Here is a 14,326-nt window from a genome sequence, read left to right on the forward strand (position 1 = left end):
AATCAAATTGTGTAATACATTTTTCCATTCCCTAGCCCTAGTATTTTTACACCAAGGAACTGCCTTTCTTTTTAAAGCCCCAAAGGTATGTATATAATACAATGAGTTTTGACAGATGTACAGAATAGTGTAACCACTGCAATTTGAAGCTGTTTCTTAATTTCTCTTGAGATCACGGAGCGGTAAGATAGAGATTCCAGTTAAGTCCCTGGATATGATACGGGACAATGGTTAGAGAGAAGGGTGACTAAATGTAACCTCTTAGGAGAACAAATGTCAGCAGCTCACCCCTCAATAGTCAACCTGATCAGTCTTTGCAATCAGTTAGACAGAGGGAGGCTTTTGCTGCTAAGCCACTCTGAGTACATAAAACCAAGGAAAATAATATAATCTTAGGTGAAAGTAATGTAATAAATAATAAATAACTGTGTTTGTGATAGGATTATAATCTTAGGCCAATTCTTTTTGCCTTGAAGTTGAAAGGGGTCTGCTACTCTGCTACTGAGAGCTATCAAGAGATCTAGGTAAAAATATTAAGAAAAAAAACAGCAAGCTAAATTTTGACATACTGTTCTCTGCTATCCAATTTATACCAGATTTCACAGCTACCAGCCACATGTGGCTACTTAAATTTAAATGAATTAAATAAAATTTAAAAATCAATTTCTCATCTGCACTAGCCACATCTCAAGTGCTCAACAGCTATATATGGCTAGTAGCTACTATACTGAAGAGCACCGACATAGAACATGTCCCTCCTGCACAAAGTGCTATTGGATGGTGCTGATGTAGACCTATCAACAGCTATCGAGTCTGCTAGCTAAACTGGCAAATTAAGAAGACATACAAATACAATTCTTTGAAAAAGATGACTAGGCAAAATTATAATCTCAGGCTGATAAACCAAAAAACATATGGTTCCAATTTTAAATAGACTTCCTGAACTTGATTTCAAACCTGGATATCATTTAAATTTCTCAAGTAGTTTAAGAAGTAATCTAGCCCTTTTAGTTCTGTTCGGAATTAAATTTTATGGAAAATACAATACATTAGATAATGCATCTATCAAACTTATTTACTTGAGAGAAACTTAAGGAAAAGGAGAGAAATGAAATCAACTTAGTCTGAATGTCAGATGAGTCTTCCAATCCAGTTTTACCAACCAACTACTTTGTTTTGATTTCAATACATTTTGCATGAGATGCTTAGTAAGTCTAGAGTAATAAAAACTCTTAAAATGTTGGTGAACTCACCTCTAAATCAGTTCCTGCCAGAGTTGCTCCTCTGAGGTTACAGTTCTTCAACTTTGCATTTTTTAAGGTAGCCACTCTCAGGTTAATTCCTGTCATCTGACTTCCTTCCATATCCACACCTTTCAGATTAGCACCTATAGTGAACACATTCTGGGAGTAGTTTAACTTAAAAATATAGTTATCTACCTTCAACAAAACTGCAAGACGACTTAATGGAGGTCAATAATGACAGTCTCTTTTGACTTTTGGAAATAAATCTAAAATCTTGTCTCTCAACGAACTTATATATATAAACAGTTCACTGATGAAAGAATGCTTTCATCGATACTTTCGAGGGAAGAAATTTAGTTCTGTCTTATGATGGTTAGCACTTTCATAATATGCCTCTACAGGTTTATGATAAGGGAGGTTAAGTAGTCTCCTAAATATACAAGTAAACAAAGTGATCAGTCACAGATAAAACAGTAACAAATTAAGAAACAATAAATTAAATCTTAAAATGATTTTTATAAACTCCCTGGCTTTATGCAAAAGAAATTTTTCCTTTTGGTCAGTGTAAGAATATTTTATTCCATTTGAAAGTTTAAGATGTTGATATTTAATTTTCCAATTAAAACCTTATTAAATATTTGAGGCTTTATTTTTTCTGAGTCCTCCATTTTGATTAGCATTTGACTGAAACCAAATGGAGGTATCTTACCGCTTTGAAAGTTCTCCAAATATGATGACAGAGGAAACCTATTCCCTACAGCTATCCTGTTTCACCCTTAACAATTATTTTCCAGGGCTTTTTCCTTCACAGTCTGCTTCCTCCATAGAATAGGTATTTACAGAAAGGATCTCACCTTCTAAATTGGCTTTAAGACCAGAAGGATCCTCAAAATTACACAGTTTCAGGGATGCTCCTTCTGCATTAGAACAGAGCATCTTGACTCCCTGGAGATTTGCACACTGCAAAGAAAAGAGAAAAGTCTTGGTGGTAAGGTTCATAATTTTGTTCAAATTAGCTCAAACAGTAAAAGAAAAAATAGAAAAGGGGAAAAGGCTCAACTCAACACACTCATAATCAATTATTTTCTGTTTACAATAAAGGCTTTTCTAATTAAACGCAGTAAGAAATGGGAACATTTGAAAGAAATTTTTTTTTAAAGAACTGTTTTTAAAAAAATAAATGCAAATTAACAATAGCATGCTCATTTTACATGAAACATAATGGTGTAGATAAAGAAGTTGGGAGAGTCAGAACTATGACGTCTCTATTTTTATAAACACACCTATGCACGACAATGAAATAGTCAAAATGTATAGGTAAGGAAGGCATACACTTGTTAGGGGTATGGATTTTCTTATAACTATGGGCATCTTAATGTTCTAAGTGAAATTATTGATATTCTAAGATGCTACTACTGCCTTCAAGTCAGAGGTCAGAATACGAATGCCAGCATTTAAAGGCATTATTTAGCTACAGAACACTAACAAGATGCTTTTTGGGTCTTTCTGCACCAACCATGGCTAAACATTAGCAACCCTGAGCAGGCACATCACAATGCATAATGCAAGGCAGAGAGTAAAATGGTAGAAAATATATGTTTTAAGGCTTTTTTGTTTTGTTTTGTTTGAGACAAAGCCTCACTCCGTCACCCAGGATGGAGTGTGGTGGTGCTATCTCAGCTCACTGCAACCTCTGCCTCCCAAGTTCAGGTGATTCTCGTGCCTCAGCCTCCTGAGTAGCTTGGATTACAGACATGCACCACCACGCCTGGCTAATTTTTGCATTTTTAGTAGAGACAGGTTTTCACCATGTTGGCTAGGCTGGTCTTGACCTCAAGTGATCTACCTTCCTCTGCCTCCCAAAGTGCTCAATTTACAGGCTTGACCCACCTCATCCAGCCAAGAGTTTTAAATTATGTTCATTTATCTCAAAGAGTTTTTGACAAACTTTTTTTTTAGGGCTTAACACAAACAAAGATGCCTCTCGACATTCCACTATTTAAAGACTAGGTCCTTCAAACTTTTTTTTGATGTTAGTCTTTTTCCTGTTTTGTTACTAACCTGACCCTTCACGATAAGACAGAATAAGAACAGTGAAAGTAACTAAAATGCATATTTGGTAGATTTTGTTACTAGCTCTGATACACGGCTTCATGGAGAAATAAGCTGCAGCTAATGAGTAAAACCCAAATTACAATAATTCAATAAATGACTACCAAAAGCAAGATGGTATTAATTCAAAAGACATACAGACATGGGCCTTGGTGGTAAGGAACTTAAAAGTTGTTAAAAATTAATAGATTTCATTGTTGGTCTGCATCTACCCTCTAACTTCAAATAAACACAGGTAACTGTTATAAATACATACATATACATACATATAAATATACACATATATAGAGAGAGAGGGAAAAAGCCACTGAGATGTTAACTTCCACAAACTGATGCATACCATATTTATTTCAAAATATCTATCAAATAATTCTTGAGCAGTAACATTTTCCCATTCCAGAAATGAGGTTGAATAGATTTCAAGGTTCCTTTCAGTTTTACCTTTATAATTTGCTGAAAATATGAGTCCTGACAAAGTACAGTATATTGAGCAGATCAGGAACTAATTCCAAGATTTAATTTATTTTTAGTTGCTAAACCTTTCAGGTCTATATGTTTAATAAAGGATATCAAACCTGTAAAACCAAATTCATTTCACTTTCAGACCCTTTAGTCTTATATCAACATAATAAATTATCTGTTTTCAAGTAAAAGCTCCCATAAAAGACAATTATAATTCCTGTCTCAAAGGCTCTTTGAGATTGTTCAATAGACTAAACATTTACTTTTCTCTTGTAGCCTAAAATGATACTTACGTCAAGCACTGATCCAGAAAGATCAGCTCGTTCAAGATTTGCACAGCAAAGATTTGCATGTGCAAGATTGCAGCGGCTTAAATTGGCCATTTTGAAGTTAATGTATCGAAGGTCCAAACGAGAAAGATCAGCACCACTGAAGTTCAAACCCTGAAATAAAAAAGCACAAATTGTCACCATAATTAAATCATCTGTTTGTATTAAATTTAATTACTATAGCTAACCACCAAGTTTTTTTTAGAAGTAATTGGCAGTTCAGTTACTTGGAGTTTATTACAAAACATGATCAAAATGGACTTAGATACATGAAAGAAGTGTCCTTAAATAGGTTCCTCATAAAAGAAACTCTATCAACATATACATTAGAATATAGCCTGGCTATAATTCATTTATGTGTAGAAGTTTCTAAAGAGGTATCCCTGTTAGTCCTATACCTGCTAATAAGTATTTAAACCTAATTATATTTAAATTATTTTATTAATTCAATAATTCAAAACAGTTTATCAGGCAAAAATGAATACTGTGGTCTTTAAAATCTGAAATGCTACAGTACACATAAGTAAAGTACCTGCCACTGATCGGACCATATATTGCAAATGTACAAATAATTACTTTTAAAAAACTGCTGCAATTTCCATGCATTATTCATAAACTGCTGCATGAGATATAATTAGGCAATTTTAAAAGGCTATTATTGCATCTCTTTTTGGTTAACCATTTCAGAACTAAATCAATGCTATGACCCATAATTAAATTAGATCTTGCACATAAAAGAAAAATAAAGCAAAATAACCCCAAAACACTAGAAGAATGTAAAATTTTATTTTGCTGATAGAAATAATTCATGTAATTCATGTAAAATTCATGCTAATTACCTGGCATCGCAGTTCTGACTTGGTTGGAGTTGCTAGCAAAAATCGGACAAATTCCTTTCGGGATATTGGTGAATGATCCTCCGGTGGTTGAGAATTCTTGAAAAAGATATTAAGAAATCAGTGGAGTCTTTTGGGAGATAGCTACAATATATATAACAGTGGCTAATGTAAAAACAGGCTTACCTTTATTGCCACTTCCAGGTGTTCAATCAATGAGTCAATACCAAAAAACCTTGCTTCTTCTAACACACCTATCAGAACAAAAATGATTCTGAAACAACTAATTTAGTGAATGTATTACAGTCATTTTAAATTTAGTAAAATATGATTAGTTAACATAATTTTAACATTTAATTGACTTTTTAAATGGAGCAGATCTGAACATGTTTGCCACAAGTATCTTTGACATAATGAATCAGAAAATGATGGAAATGAATAAAAGTTTAAAAAGTACAAAAAAGTATAATTCAGAAATCTTATAGGAGAATAAATTTTTAAAATATTGGTAAATACTAAAAGAGGTTTCATTTATCATTTATTTTAACTTGGTAAAAAACAATGTACATCTTTTACATGACTTGGTATGTTTACTTATTCTAATCTGTTAATAAACATCATCAGAATGTGTGGGAATACATTTGGGTTCCATTATCTTTCAAATGAGAAGACCTCAATCAGTTGGCTGTTGACTTGGTAAAAAACTACTTAGAACTCTGGAATTACAAAGAAAGTATTAGACATAATCCCTCTCTTCAAACACAAGCTAATAAGGGTAAGTAGATACCGAAAACCACAAGAATAATACAATCTTTTCTGTGAAAACCAAACTCTATAGACGATAATACAATTGTAAAACAAAGGTCATCCAAGGTACAGCATCCGGCTACCACTCTAGCATACAGGATCCACATTTCCCCTTCAAGAGGCATCCAAAGATTATGCCATTCTGGTCGGATATATATCCCCGGTGGAAACCCAACATATTATAAAAGAGGTTCTTGTGGGTCACGCTCTCAATTTGCCAAGATCTGAGTAAAGCAGAACTCTTAGGGAATGCAGCCAGGATACGTTTCTAATTCTAGGTTTAGAAATAAATCTTTAAAACATCCAGAGAAGGCTCCGAAATACAAAAGACAGGCCGGGCACGGTGGCTCAACACCTGTAATCCCAGCACTTTCGGAGGCTGAGGCGGGCGGATCACTTGAGGTCAGGAGTTCGAGACCAGCCTGGCCAACACATGGTGAAACCCTGTCTCTACTTAAAAAAAAAAACAAAACAAAAAAACAAATATTAGCTGGGCATTGTGGTGTGTGCCTATAATCCCAGCTACTCGGGAAGCTGAGGCAGGAGAATCACTTGAACCCAGAAGGCACAGTTTGCAGTGAGCGGAGATCACGTCATTGCACTCCAGCTTGGGTAACAGAGTGAGACTCTCTCAAAAAAAAAAAAAAAAAAAATCAAAATCTGGATTTGAATCCCAGCTCTGCCACTCACTACTTTTTGGTGTTAGTGAAATTACTGTAGATTGTTTTAAAGCATATAATTACTTGGGCAATCTGTAGGCAATATAAAGAGTTTGGATGGAAACTGTACTAATTAAAAACAATGCTTTATAAAATGAATCCAGCAGAGAGCTCTGCTTTTTGAACACTTGCACAAATAAAAGAAATAGTTGAGAAACATGAAAAAGAAAAAACTAGCAAATCTTGGTAATAGCTTGGTTTGCAGATATGTGACAGAGCATGGATAAATATATTTCTGATGTTATTTTCTAGGCAAGTAGGATACAAAATGCTATCAATAATCTGAAGAAAAATTAAAATGGGAGAAATAGAAAGCAACAAGAATTTAGTTACAAAGTTATAGAACTAGCTAAAAGAGTCAAATAATGTTTGTTTTTGTTTTTTTTGTTTTTTTTTAATAGGTACATGTTAAAGGGAATATAAAGTTTGTTATAGCAACACTAGAAGTTAGTGGGTGTTTTGTATTTCACTACAGAAACTGTAAGCTAGCAGTCCTCAGGCTGATTCTGATGTATTCAGCATGTAATGTTTTCAAAATAAAAACATGTCACATACAATTTTAGATACCCAGGTTTCTTCAAAAACCAAGGTTCTGGCACTCTACATCTGTCCACATTGCACATGGCAATGATCTGCTGAAGCTGGCAGGCATGTGACCTAAAGATCACCAACTGCCTACCACTCCTCAAGTACTAACATCACATCAACTTCAGGCACTTAGAGGCCTATTAGCATCCAAATGTGCAACCAGTGTTTTATAAGGGCTTTTGTCTACATCACCTCCATTAACCTTCACAAAAATCTTGTGATGTAGATAGGGTCGAGAGTGCTTTTAACACTCATTTTTCCAATATGACTCAGAAATTTTCCCCAAATTAGTCTCCCTAAGTTAGCAAATTGTAGAATCAAATCTCTAATTGAGAATTACGATTGCAAGTCATGATTTGCCCTCTTGACTACTCTAGTTCTCATATAATGTGGAGAATATCCAGAACTTGGAGCCAAGTTACATTCATAATTCAATTTTTAAAAAAGGAAACAACAAAATCGTTTAAAGTCACTTGTCATATAGAATCTATATCAGTTTAGAATATAAAGTTGATGTGTATGGCTTAGATATTTACCTATATGTACAAAGACTACCTACCTGAAGGACCACCTGTCCGTGCCTAAATCTATTTCTACACCTATATTCACTCATATACATGAGAAAACATCTAGTTTAAAAAATAGAAAAAAAAATACTTTTACTTTATGGAAATATACTGTCACTGAGTGAAACAAAGTTAAAATCTTAACTTACAAAAATGTGAGTAGTTACATAATTATATTGAAAGTCTACATAAACTCACCCAATAAATTAATGCCATCATTTACAATGAGCTGTCCATGACGTAAGTAGTTCAAAATGGGTTCAAAGTACTCAGGACTTCGGTCAATTAAGAAAGCTCCTCTATGATCTTGCTTATTTCCCCAGACACCTGTGTTACCATTATAATAAAGAAAGTACCCCATAAACAAAAAATAAAGTCAGAAATGTATGAGGAAAAAATTGCTTAATATATCAGTAAGTTTTTACTCTTAAAAACTGACATAATTAGTAAGTACAGAAAGTAGGGAGTTATGAAGTCAGCACAGATACAAAACAGGTAAGACGAAATGTGAAACCAACGTAGTACACTCACCTTTGTCCTTAAACATGTGGGCCAGCATACTGTCAGGTTCTTTATTCACTAAAGTGCTCCTAAGAATTCAGGGAAAAAAATTGATTTCTCCATTTGTCTTTATAAACAAACATATTTAAGTCAAGAGTATACTCGATCCCAGCTGCTCTCTCAAAAAGATGCATGCTACAACCTGGTAGGAATAACGCTGGGAAACAAAAACGTGCAGTAAGTTGCCATTTATCAGATCCCTTCTAATCGGGTACTTCCTTTGATTTAAACATTGTTTTAGTTCCCTTTGCTTTAAATACTTCTCTGTCTATCCTGTTAGCAAACTATTACATAATAATATTCTTGATCTTCCAAACTTACATTTTTCTGCCCTTTAATAAAAGCAGTTGTAGCCTCTACAAATTTCAGTACTGTTAATTTTTACTTATATTGTGTGTCTATTACTCAATATCTAAAAAGCATGTTTTAAAACACTGAAGTAATGCCTTTTATGCCTTCTCAGGAATGAACCATGTTTTTACTTTTTTCTTCAAAAAAACTTATAAAAATGGTTTCAGATCACACAGTATATTTAAGCAGCATTTTAGTATCTTTTTAGGGAATCAGCAAATTGAAGAACAAATGGTACACAGTGCTCCTTTTGCATTCTCTTTCTCTCTAACACACATACACACACACCTACCGTGTAGTTGTAAAGTACCGCCCTCCAACATTTAATGTCAGCCAGTCTGTGTGGAATCCTAACAATCCCTCAGGAGGCTTAGAATCTGTCTGAGGATCTAGAGATGACATGTAGAAAATAATACAAATATTAAGATTGGGGATTCTGGGAAGACGGTAATGGCATAATTTTTAAAACTGAATACACACATAATAAAAGCATACCAGAGCTACTAGGACAGCAATACCCAAACCCACAGACTGCATCTAAAACAACACTAGGTGATAAGGTAGTCCCACCAATACCAACAGCTATAAGAGCAGCATGCTTTCAGCGCCTGTGAAAGAAAAAGCAGAGAGATGCAACAGGGTATATGATGAACCCATGAATGTCAAAGCCATCCATAGATACTGACTTCATGCTTAATAAGTTCAGCTGAGAACAACAGATTGAGATCACCCCAAAAGTGGGTGATGCAAGTACTTTGCAGTAAGATCTGATAGGGCTGAAAATAAACTCTCAAAACCAAATGGTCAAAACTCCCTTCTATGGACAAAGCCCCACACTGATAACATGCTGGGAAAATAATCCAAGCTGAATGCAACAAAGACAACAGAGACTAAAAAAAAAAAGGACTCCAGACGAAAGTTAAGAGGTCTAATAGACCAGAATATATCAGAAAATGAGTTCTGTATGTTTTTAACACTTCACAAAAACAACAGAAAAGGGAACTCTAGAGCCATGAAATTAGAAAAACTGTCCTGTCAGCCCTCTTTTCAAGTTAAGAAAAACTAACTTCACATAAAAATGAGCAATACAAAAGGATTGATCAAATGTAATACAAAAGTGTTAAAATAGTAATAATAATGTCCTTACAGATAATGAAAACATGCCAGAAATACCCACAAAATAGATCAAAATTATAATCTAATATTCCAAAACATGCTAAAATAAGTTTATACAAGGTATAAAATAACAATATAAACCAGGATTTACAAATTCAGAAATGAGTAGCAAGAACTCCCAAGAGAATTAGAAATAAAATGATTTTTAAAATAAAGACTAAAGCAAAAGAAATACAAGAGTGATTAAACACAATAGACAGTGACTTAAGGGAAAGAAAAGGTAAAAAAGAGAATAGCTTGAAAAATTAAAAAGAAACGGCCACACATGGTGGCTCATAACTGTAATCCTTTGGGAGGCCGAGGCAGGTGGATTGCTTGAGCTCAGGAGTTTGAGACCAGCCTGGGCAACAGGGCAAAACCCCAAAACCCCATCTCTACAAAAAATACAAAAAAATTATCTGAGCATGGTGGCACACATCTGCAGTCCCAGCTACTGGTTGGGGGCTGAGGCAGGAGAATCACTTGAACCCAGTAGGTTGAAGTTGCAGTGAGCCAAGATCACACCACTGCACTACAGCCTGAGTGACGAAGTGAGGCCCTGTCTCAAAAAAAATAAATAAAATACAAAGAAAGGAAAAGAAAGTTTCAAATGTAAAAGACAAGTGTAAAAGATCCACCATACATACAATAGAGTCCTGAAAGAAGGAAATCAAATCAAAGTGAACAAAATAAAAATGTAAACTTCAAGAAAACTGTACTGAAATTTAAAAATACATACACTTGAAACTATATATTGAAAGGATCCATCACATACTGAGAAAACCAATCCAGAACAACTCAGAACACCAAAAAATATTCTACTAAAATTACTGTACTTTAAAGAGAAATAACCTTTGGGTGATCTATGAAAAATAATCACATAAGAAAGACCAGATTTTTTGAGACCAACACCTCAAGCCAGAATAAAATGCAGTAACATATTTAAGATATTCAAAGAAAAATGATATGAACCAAGGATTTTTCAATAGCTTCACTGAGGTGTAATTAACATAGAACAAATTACACATACTAAAGTTTATAATAAGCGTTGACATATAATTTTATACCAAAATCATATAAAGATGGTGGATGGCAATGGCATCTTGCCACTGGAAGATGTCAGAGACTATTGTTCTCATAGTTTCTTAGAGAGAAATCTACTAGAGAACAAGTTTCAGATAGCCACTGGAAACATAACAAAAGGATGGAGGTAAATGTATGCTTGAAGAAGTAAAACTAAGTGACAGTATAAAGGGAGACAGTATAGAATACAATGGCTGTATGTTCTGACAATGCAGAAACAATACAATTATTTTTAAGTAAGGGGAGAAAGGATTTAGCATACGAAAAACATTTAACTGTTTTTAGTAATTATATTGGTACTGAAAGTATTGGGTTTGTTACGCTGACATTTTTAGATGTGTTCTGTATCGGGTATAGTAAATGAGTAATTATGTGACATTATAATTCTATTAGTCCCTGTGTCCCTGAAAGTCAGTATTATTGATATAGAAAAAGGAGACACAGATGTAAGAACAGAAGAGGAAAAGTAAAAACCTTATAATCCTTAATATAAACTTTAAGTATTAGTATGAACCCATGAGTTATTTCATCTGTCCATATTTTGTTATATATGATATATAAACTTTACATCCTATAACATATATACAAATTTTATCTCTACCTATATATTTTCTTTTTTTTTTTTTTGAGGCGGAGTTTCGCTCTGTCGCCCAGGCTGGAGTGCAGTGGCCGGATCTCAGCTCACTGCAAGCTCCGCCTCCCGTGTTCACGCCATTCTCCTGCCTCAGCCTCCCGAGTAGCTGGGACTACAGGCGCCCGCCACCTCGCCCGGCTAGATTTTTGTATTTTTTAGTAGAGACGGGGTTTCACCGGGTTAGCCAGGATGGTCTTGATCTCCTGACCTCGTGATCCGCCCGTCTCGGCCTCCCAAAGTGCTGGGATTACAGGCTTGAGCCACCGCGCCCGGCCCCTACCTATATATTTTCAATTCTGTCCACCAAAAGGCATAGCAACAATGATGAACCCAATAGCAAAGAGCCTCCCTAGCACACAGGTTTGTCTTGGAAAGACACCTCCCACTAAAAAAAATCAAGGCTTGTTGGAAAAATGTTGATCCAGGTCTGAGACAGGAAAAGGCTTTAAGATGAACACCTGTTATTCCAGATAATAAGAAAGCTATAAAATCCAACAGGGCTTATTAAAAAGACCTGAAGAGATTTCCAGTGGCCAAAAATTAAGACAATCTGAACATCAATAAATGCAGAGGATGAAAATATACCAAATGCTTTAAAATCCATCAGTTAGCAATAAAAAAAAAACCTGAATTGATCATTTTTTATTGTGTTTGTATGCAGTGGACCAATTAAGTGATTGTTGCCTGCCAATCACTGTTAGGCCAATGGATAAAAGAAGATGAGGAAAAGTTCTTACTCACAGTTTTAAGGTAGAGACAGACAGACAAGAGTATGCACTTACTTCTAAGTTGACAATTGCCTGTGCATCAATCCTGAGAACTACTTCCACTCACCAAATACAATTAGTATGATGCTTTAAAAAATACTTAAATATTCAGAGTGTTGACTGTATGGATCTAAATAAATCAAATACTTTATCTTACTTTTGGCCTTTTCTTTTGAGATATACAACTATAAGCTTTCTTCCAAATCAAAGGGTAGTGCGTGTGCACACCCGTGTTTGCGGTTAAGTTATTTTTTGACTGATCTGATCACTGTGAAATACTGTCAAACACTACTTATGCAAGCAATATTTACTCACAAATATGTAATACAACGTAGAAAAATTTTGACATTTACTATCAAAGAAAAAATTTTGAAACAATTGTTTCTAAAATCAAAACTACCTTACTATGTTATAGTTAATGAATATGTACACCTCAAAAGCATTTTAGAGGCATGTAAAAGATGAAGCATCCATAATAAACTACGATCATATAGTAAAAAATTTAACACCTACACCCAATGTAGAATCAAAAAGTGTGAAGATCTGAATACAGCCACAAGATCATTTTTGATGTTTAAGCTTAATAGCCCCATTTAAAGTAATTGCCATTCCATCTTTTTTTTCGGCAGATAAAATTGGCTTTTAAAGTCACTTACCAATAAATGGCTCTCCTTCACAAACAAACAAAACATCATCATCCCTGGGGAAATCAAAATTTAAAAAGCCACCATCAAAATCTAAAAATCACATAAATTATCTGTTGCTTATAGGAACTATTCCTTAGAATTATATAGACAATAGGTTTTGCTATCAATCTAGACTGCAAAGAAGCTAAGTTTCCAATGCTTTGTTTAGCTCCCTCAACTTAACTGTCTTTGAATTTAAATTCAAAAATAAGATCTTGCACATGAAAGTACTTTTGAAATGGGGGGGGGGGGGGGGAAATCCCACTACACAAATTATGTGAGTTCAGCTTTCTTATCAACTGAGAATGAATAATTATGCTCAAAGGATAGATTAAAGCCACAGCTAACTCCTCTTTTTTTCTTTACATTTTTTTACCCCTAAATCATTAGCTGTTGTGTGCTTTGGAGATGAAATAAACTATCATATTAAATCTAGGAAAAATATAGCTGGAAGTAACTCTGCAGTCAGTGTTTACCCACTACAGATCCACCATACACCCAAATGTAAATGGTTGCACATAACCCACAGTTCTAGACAATCAGTGTACATCCTCTTCTTCAACCCATTACACCAGATACTGTATTGTGAACCCAAAACGAATAAGCAGATATTTTATAGCTCAGAAGGCTTCAGTTATAACCTTCCATTGTAGAAGTTTTTATTTCCTATAGGACATCACAGGACATATTAAATTTTTCTAAGAAGCAGAGTTTGTGCTTGTTAAGGAGAAAGTTAGGTTGATGAGGATCATCATCCAACAATGTGACTCAGTTTTCCTTAGAAACTGAAAGAAGCTGGGAGATACATACTGAAAAACTCAGAAATTATCCTAATTTATTTGGATTTAAAATGTAGTATATAGTATTTCCTACTTGTTCGCCATGCCAATTTACTTTTTTCAGATTAGTATAAAAATCTGTTTCTTTTTTCATTAACAAAACCCAACTAGCTGTATGACCTGAGTGAGTCCTCAGCTTCACAGGTAATTTGTTTCCTCGTCTGTAAAATGAAGGGTCTAGAACTGATTAACTGCAAAAGAAGTATATTATATTGAAGGGTCATTTTGATCTGGATTTATACAGAGACTTTGTATATTATTGTAAGCTAAAGCATCATTATCTTCACATCATTGATAAAAAAACTCATGCTTTGCCAATCAAATGGTATAACTCAGGCAAAGCAATTATAACATAACTGGCATAGTCAACACTTAATTTGTGTTCCCTTTACCATCTTCTTTGTTAAGCATCTTCCCGCTCCAAAATTCTCTGACCTTGTGAAGATGAAGTAAGGTGAACTACACACTTGTTTTAAAGAGATGAATCTGCCTGGGATATTTAAAGAACAAACAAATAAGTCTATAATTATGGTGGATCACTGGTGATATCTCCACTTAGAATTATATCATATTTATAAAGTTTTCAC

The 14,326-nt window shown here is 34.5% G+C and overlaps 1 protein-coding gene across 1 annotated transcript in view; it reads right to left on the minus strand.

The window, feature by feature from the left end:
* KCTD9 (potassium channel tetramerization domain containing 9) overlaps positions 1-14,326 on the minus strand; it is a 29,671-nt gene that overhangs the window by 3,198 nt on the left and 12,147 nt on the right. Inside the window, exons 3-11 of the mRNA XM_007961968.3 lie at positions 12,871-12,914; positions 8,868-8,964; positions 8,195-8,253; positions 7,862-7,990; positions 5,170-5,237; positions 4,987-5,082; positions 4,112-4,261; positions 2,099-2,204; positions 1,254-1,387 (exon numbers count right to left, since the gene is read on the minus strand). Of these exons, the coding sequence (XP_007960159.1) occupies positions 1,254-1,387; positions 2,099-2,204; positions 4,112-4,261; positions 4,987-5,082; positions 5,170-5,237; positions 7,862-7,990; positions 8,195-8,253; positions 8,868-8,964; positions 12,871-12,914 (883 nt within the window). The remainder of the gene's footprint in view (positions 1-1,253; positions 1,388-2,098; positions 2,205-4,111; positions 4,262-4,986; positions 5,083-5,169; positions 5,238-7,861; positions 7,991-8,194; positions 8,254-8,867; positions 8,965-12,870; positions 12,915-14,326) is intronic.

This window comes from Chlorocebus sabaeus, chromosome 8 (assembly GCF_047675955.1).
Source record: "Chlorocebus sabaeus isolate Y175 chromosome 8, mChlSab1.0.hap1, whole genome shotgun sequence".
Taxonomy (NCBI): domain Eukaryota; kingdom Metazoa; phylum Chordata; class Mammalia; order Primates; family Cercopithecidae; genus Chlorocebus; species Chlorocebus sabaeus.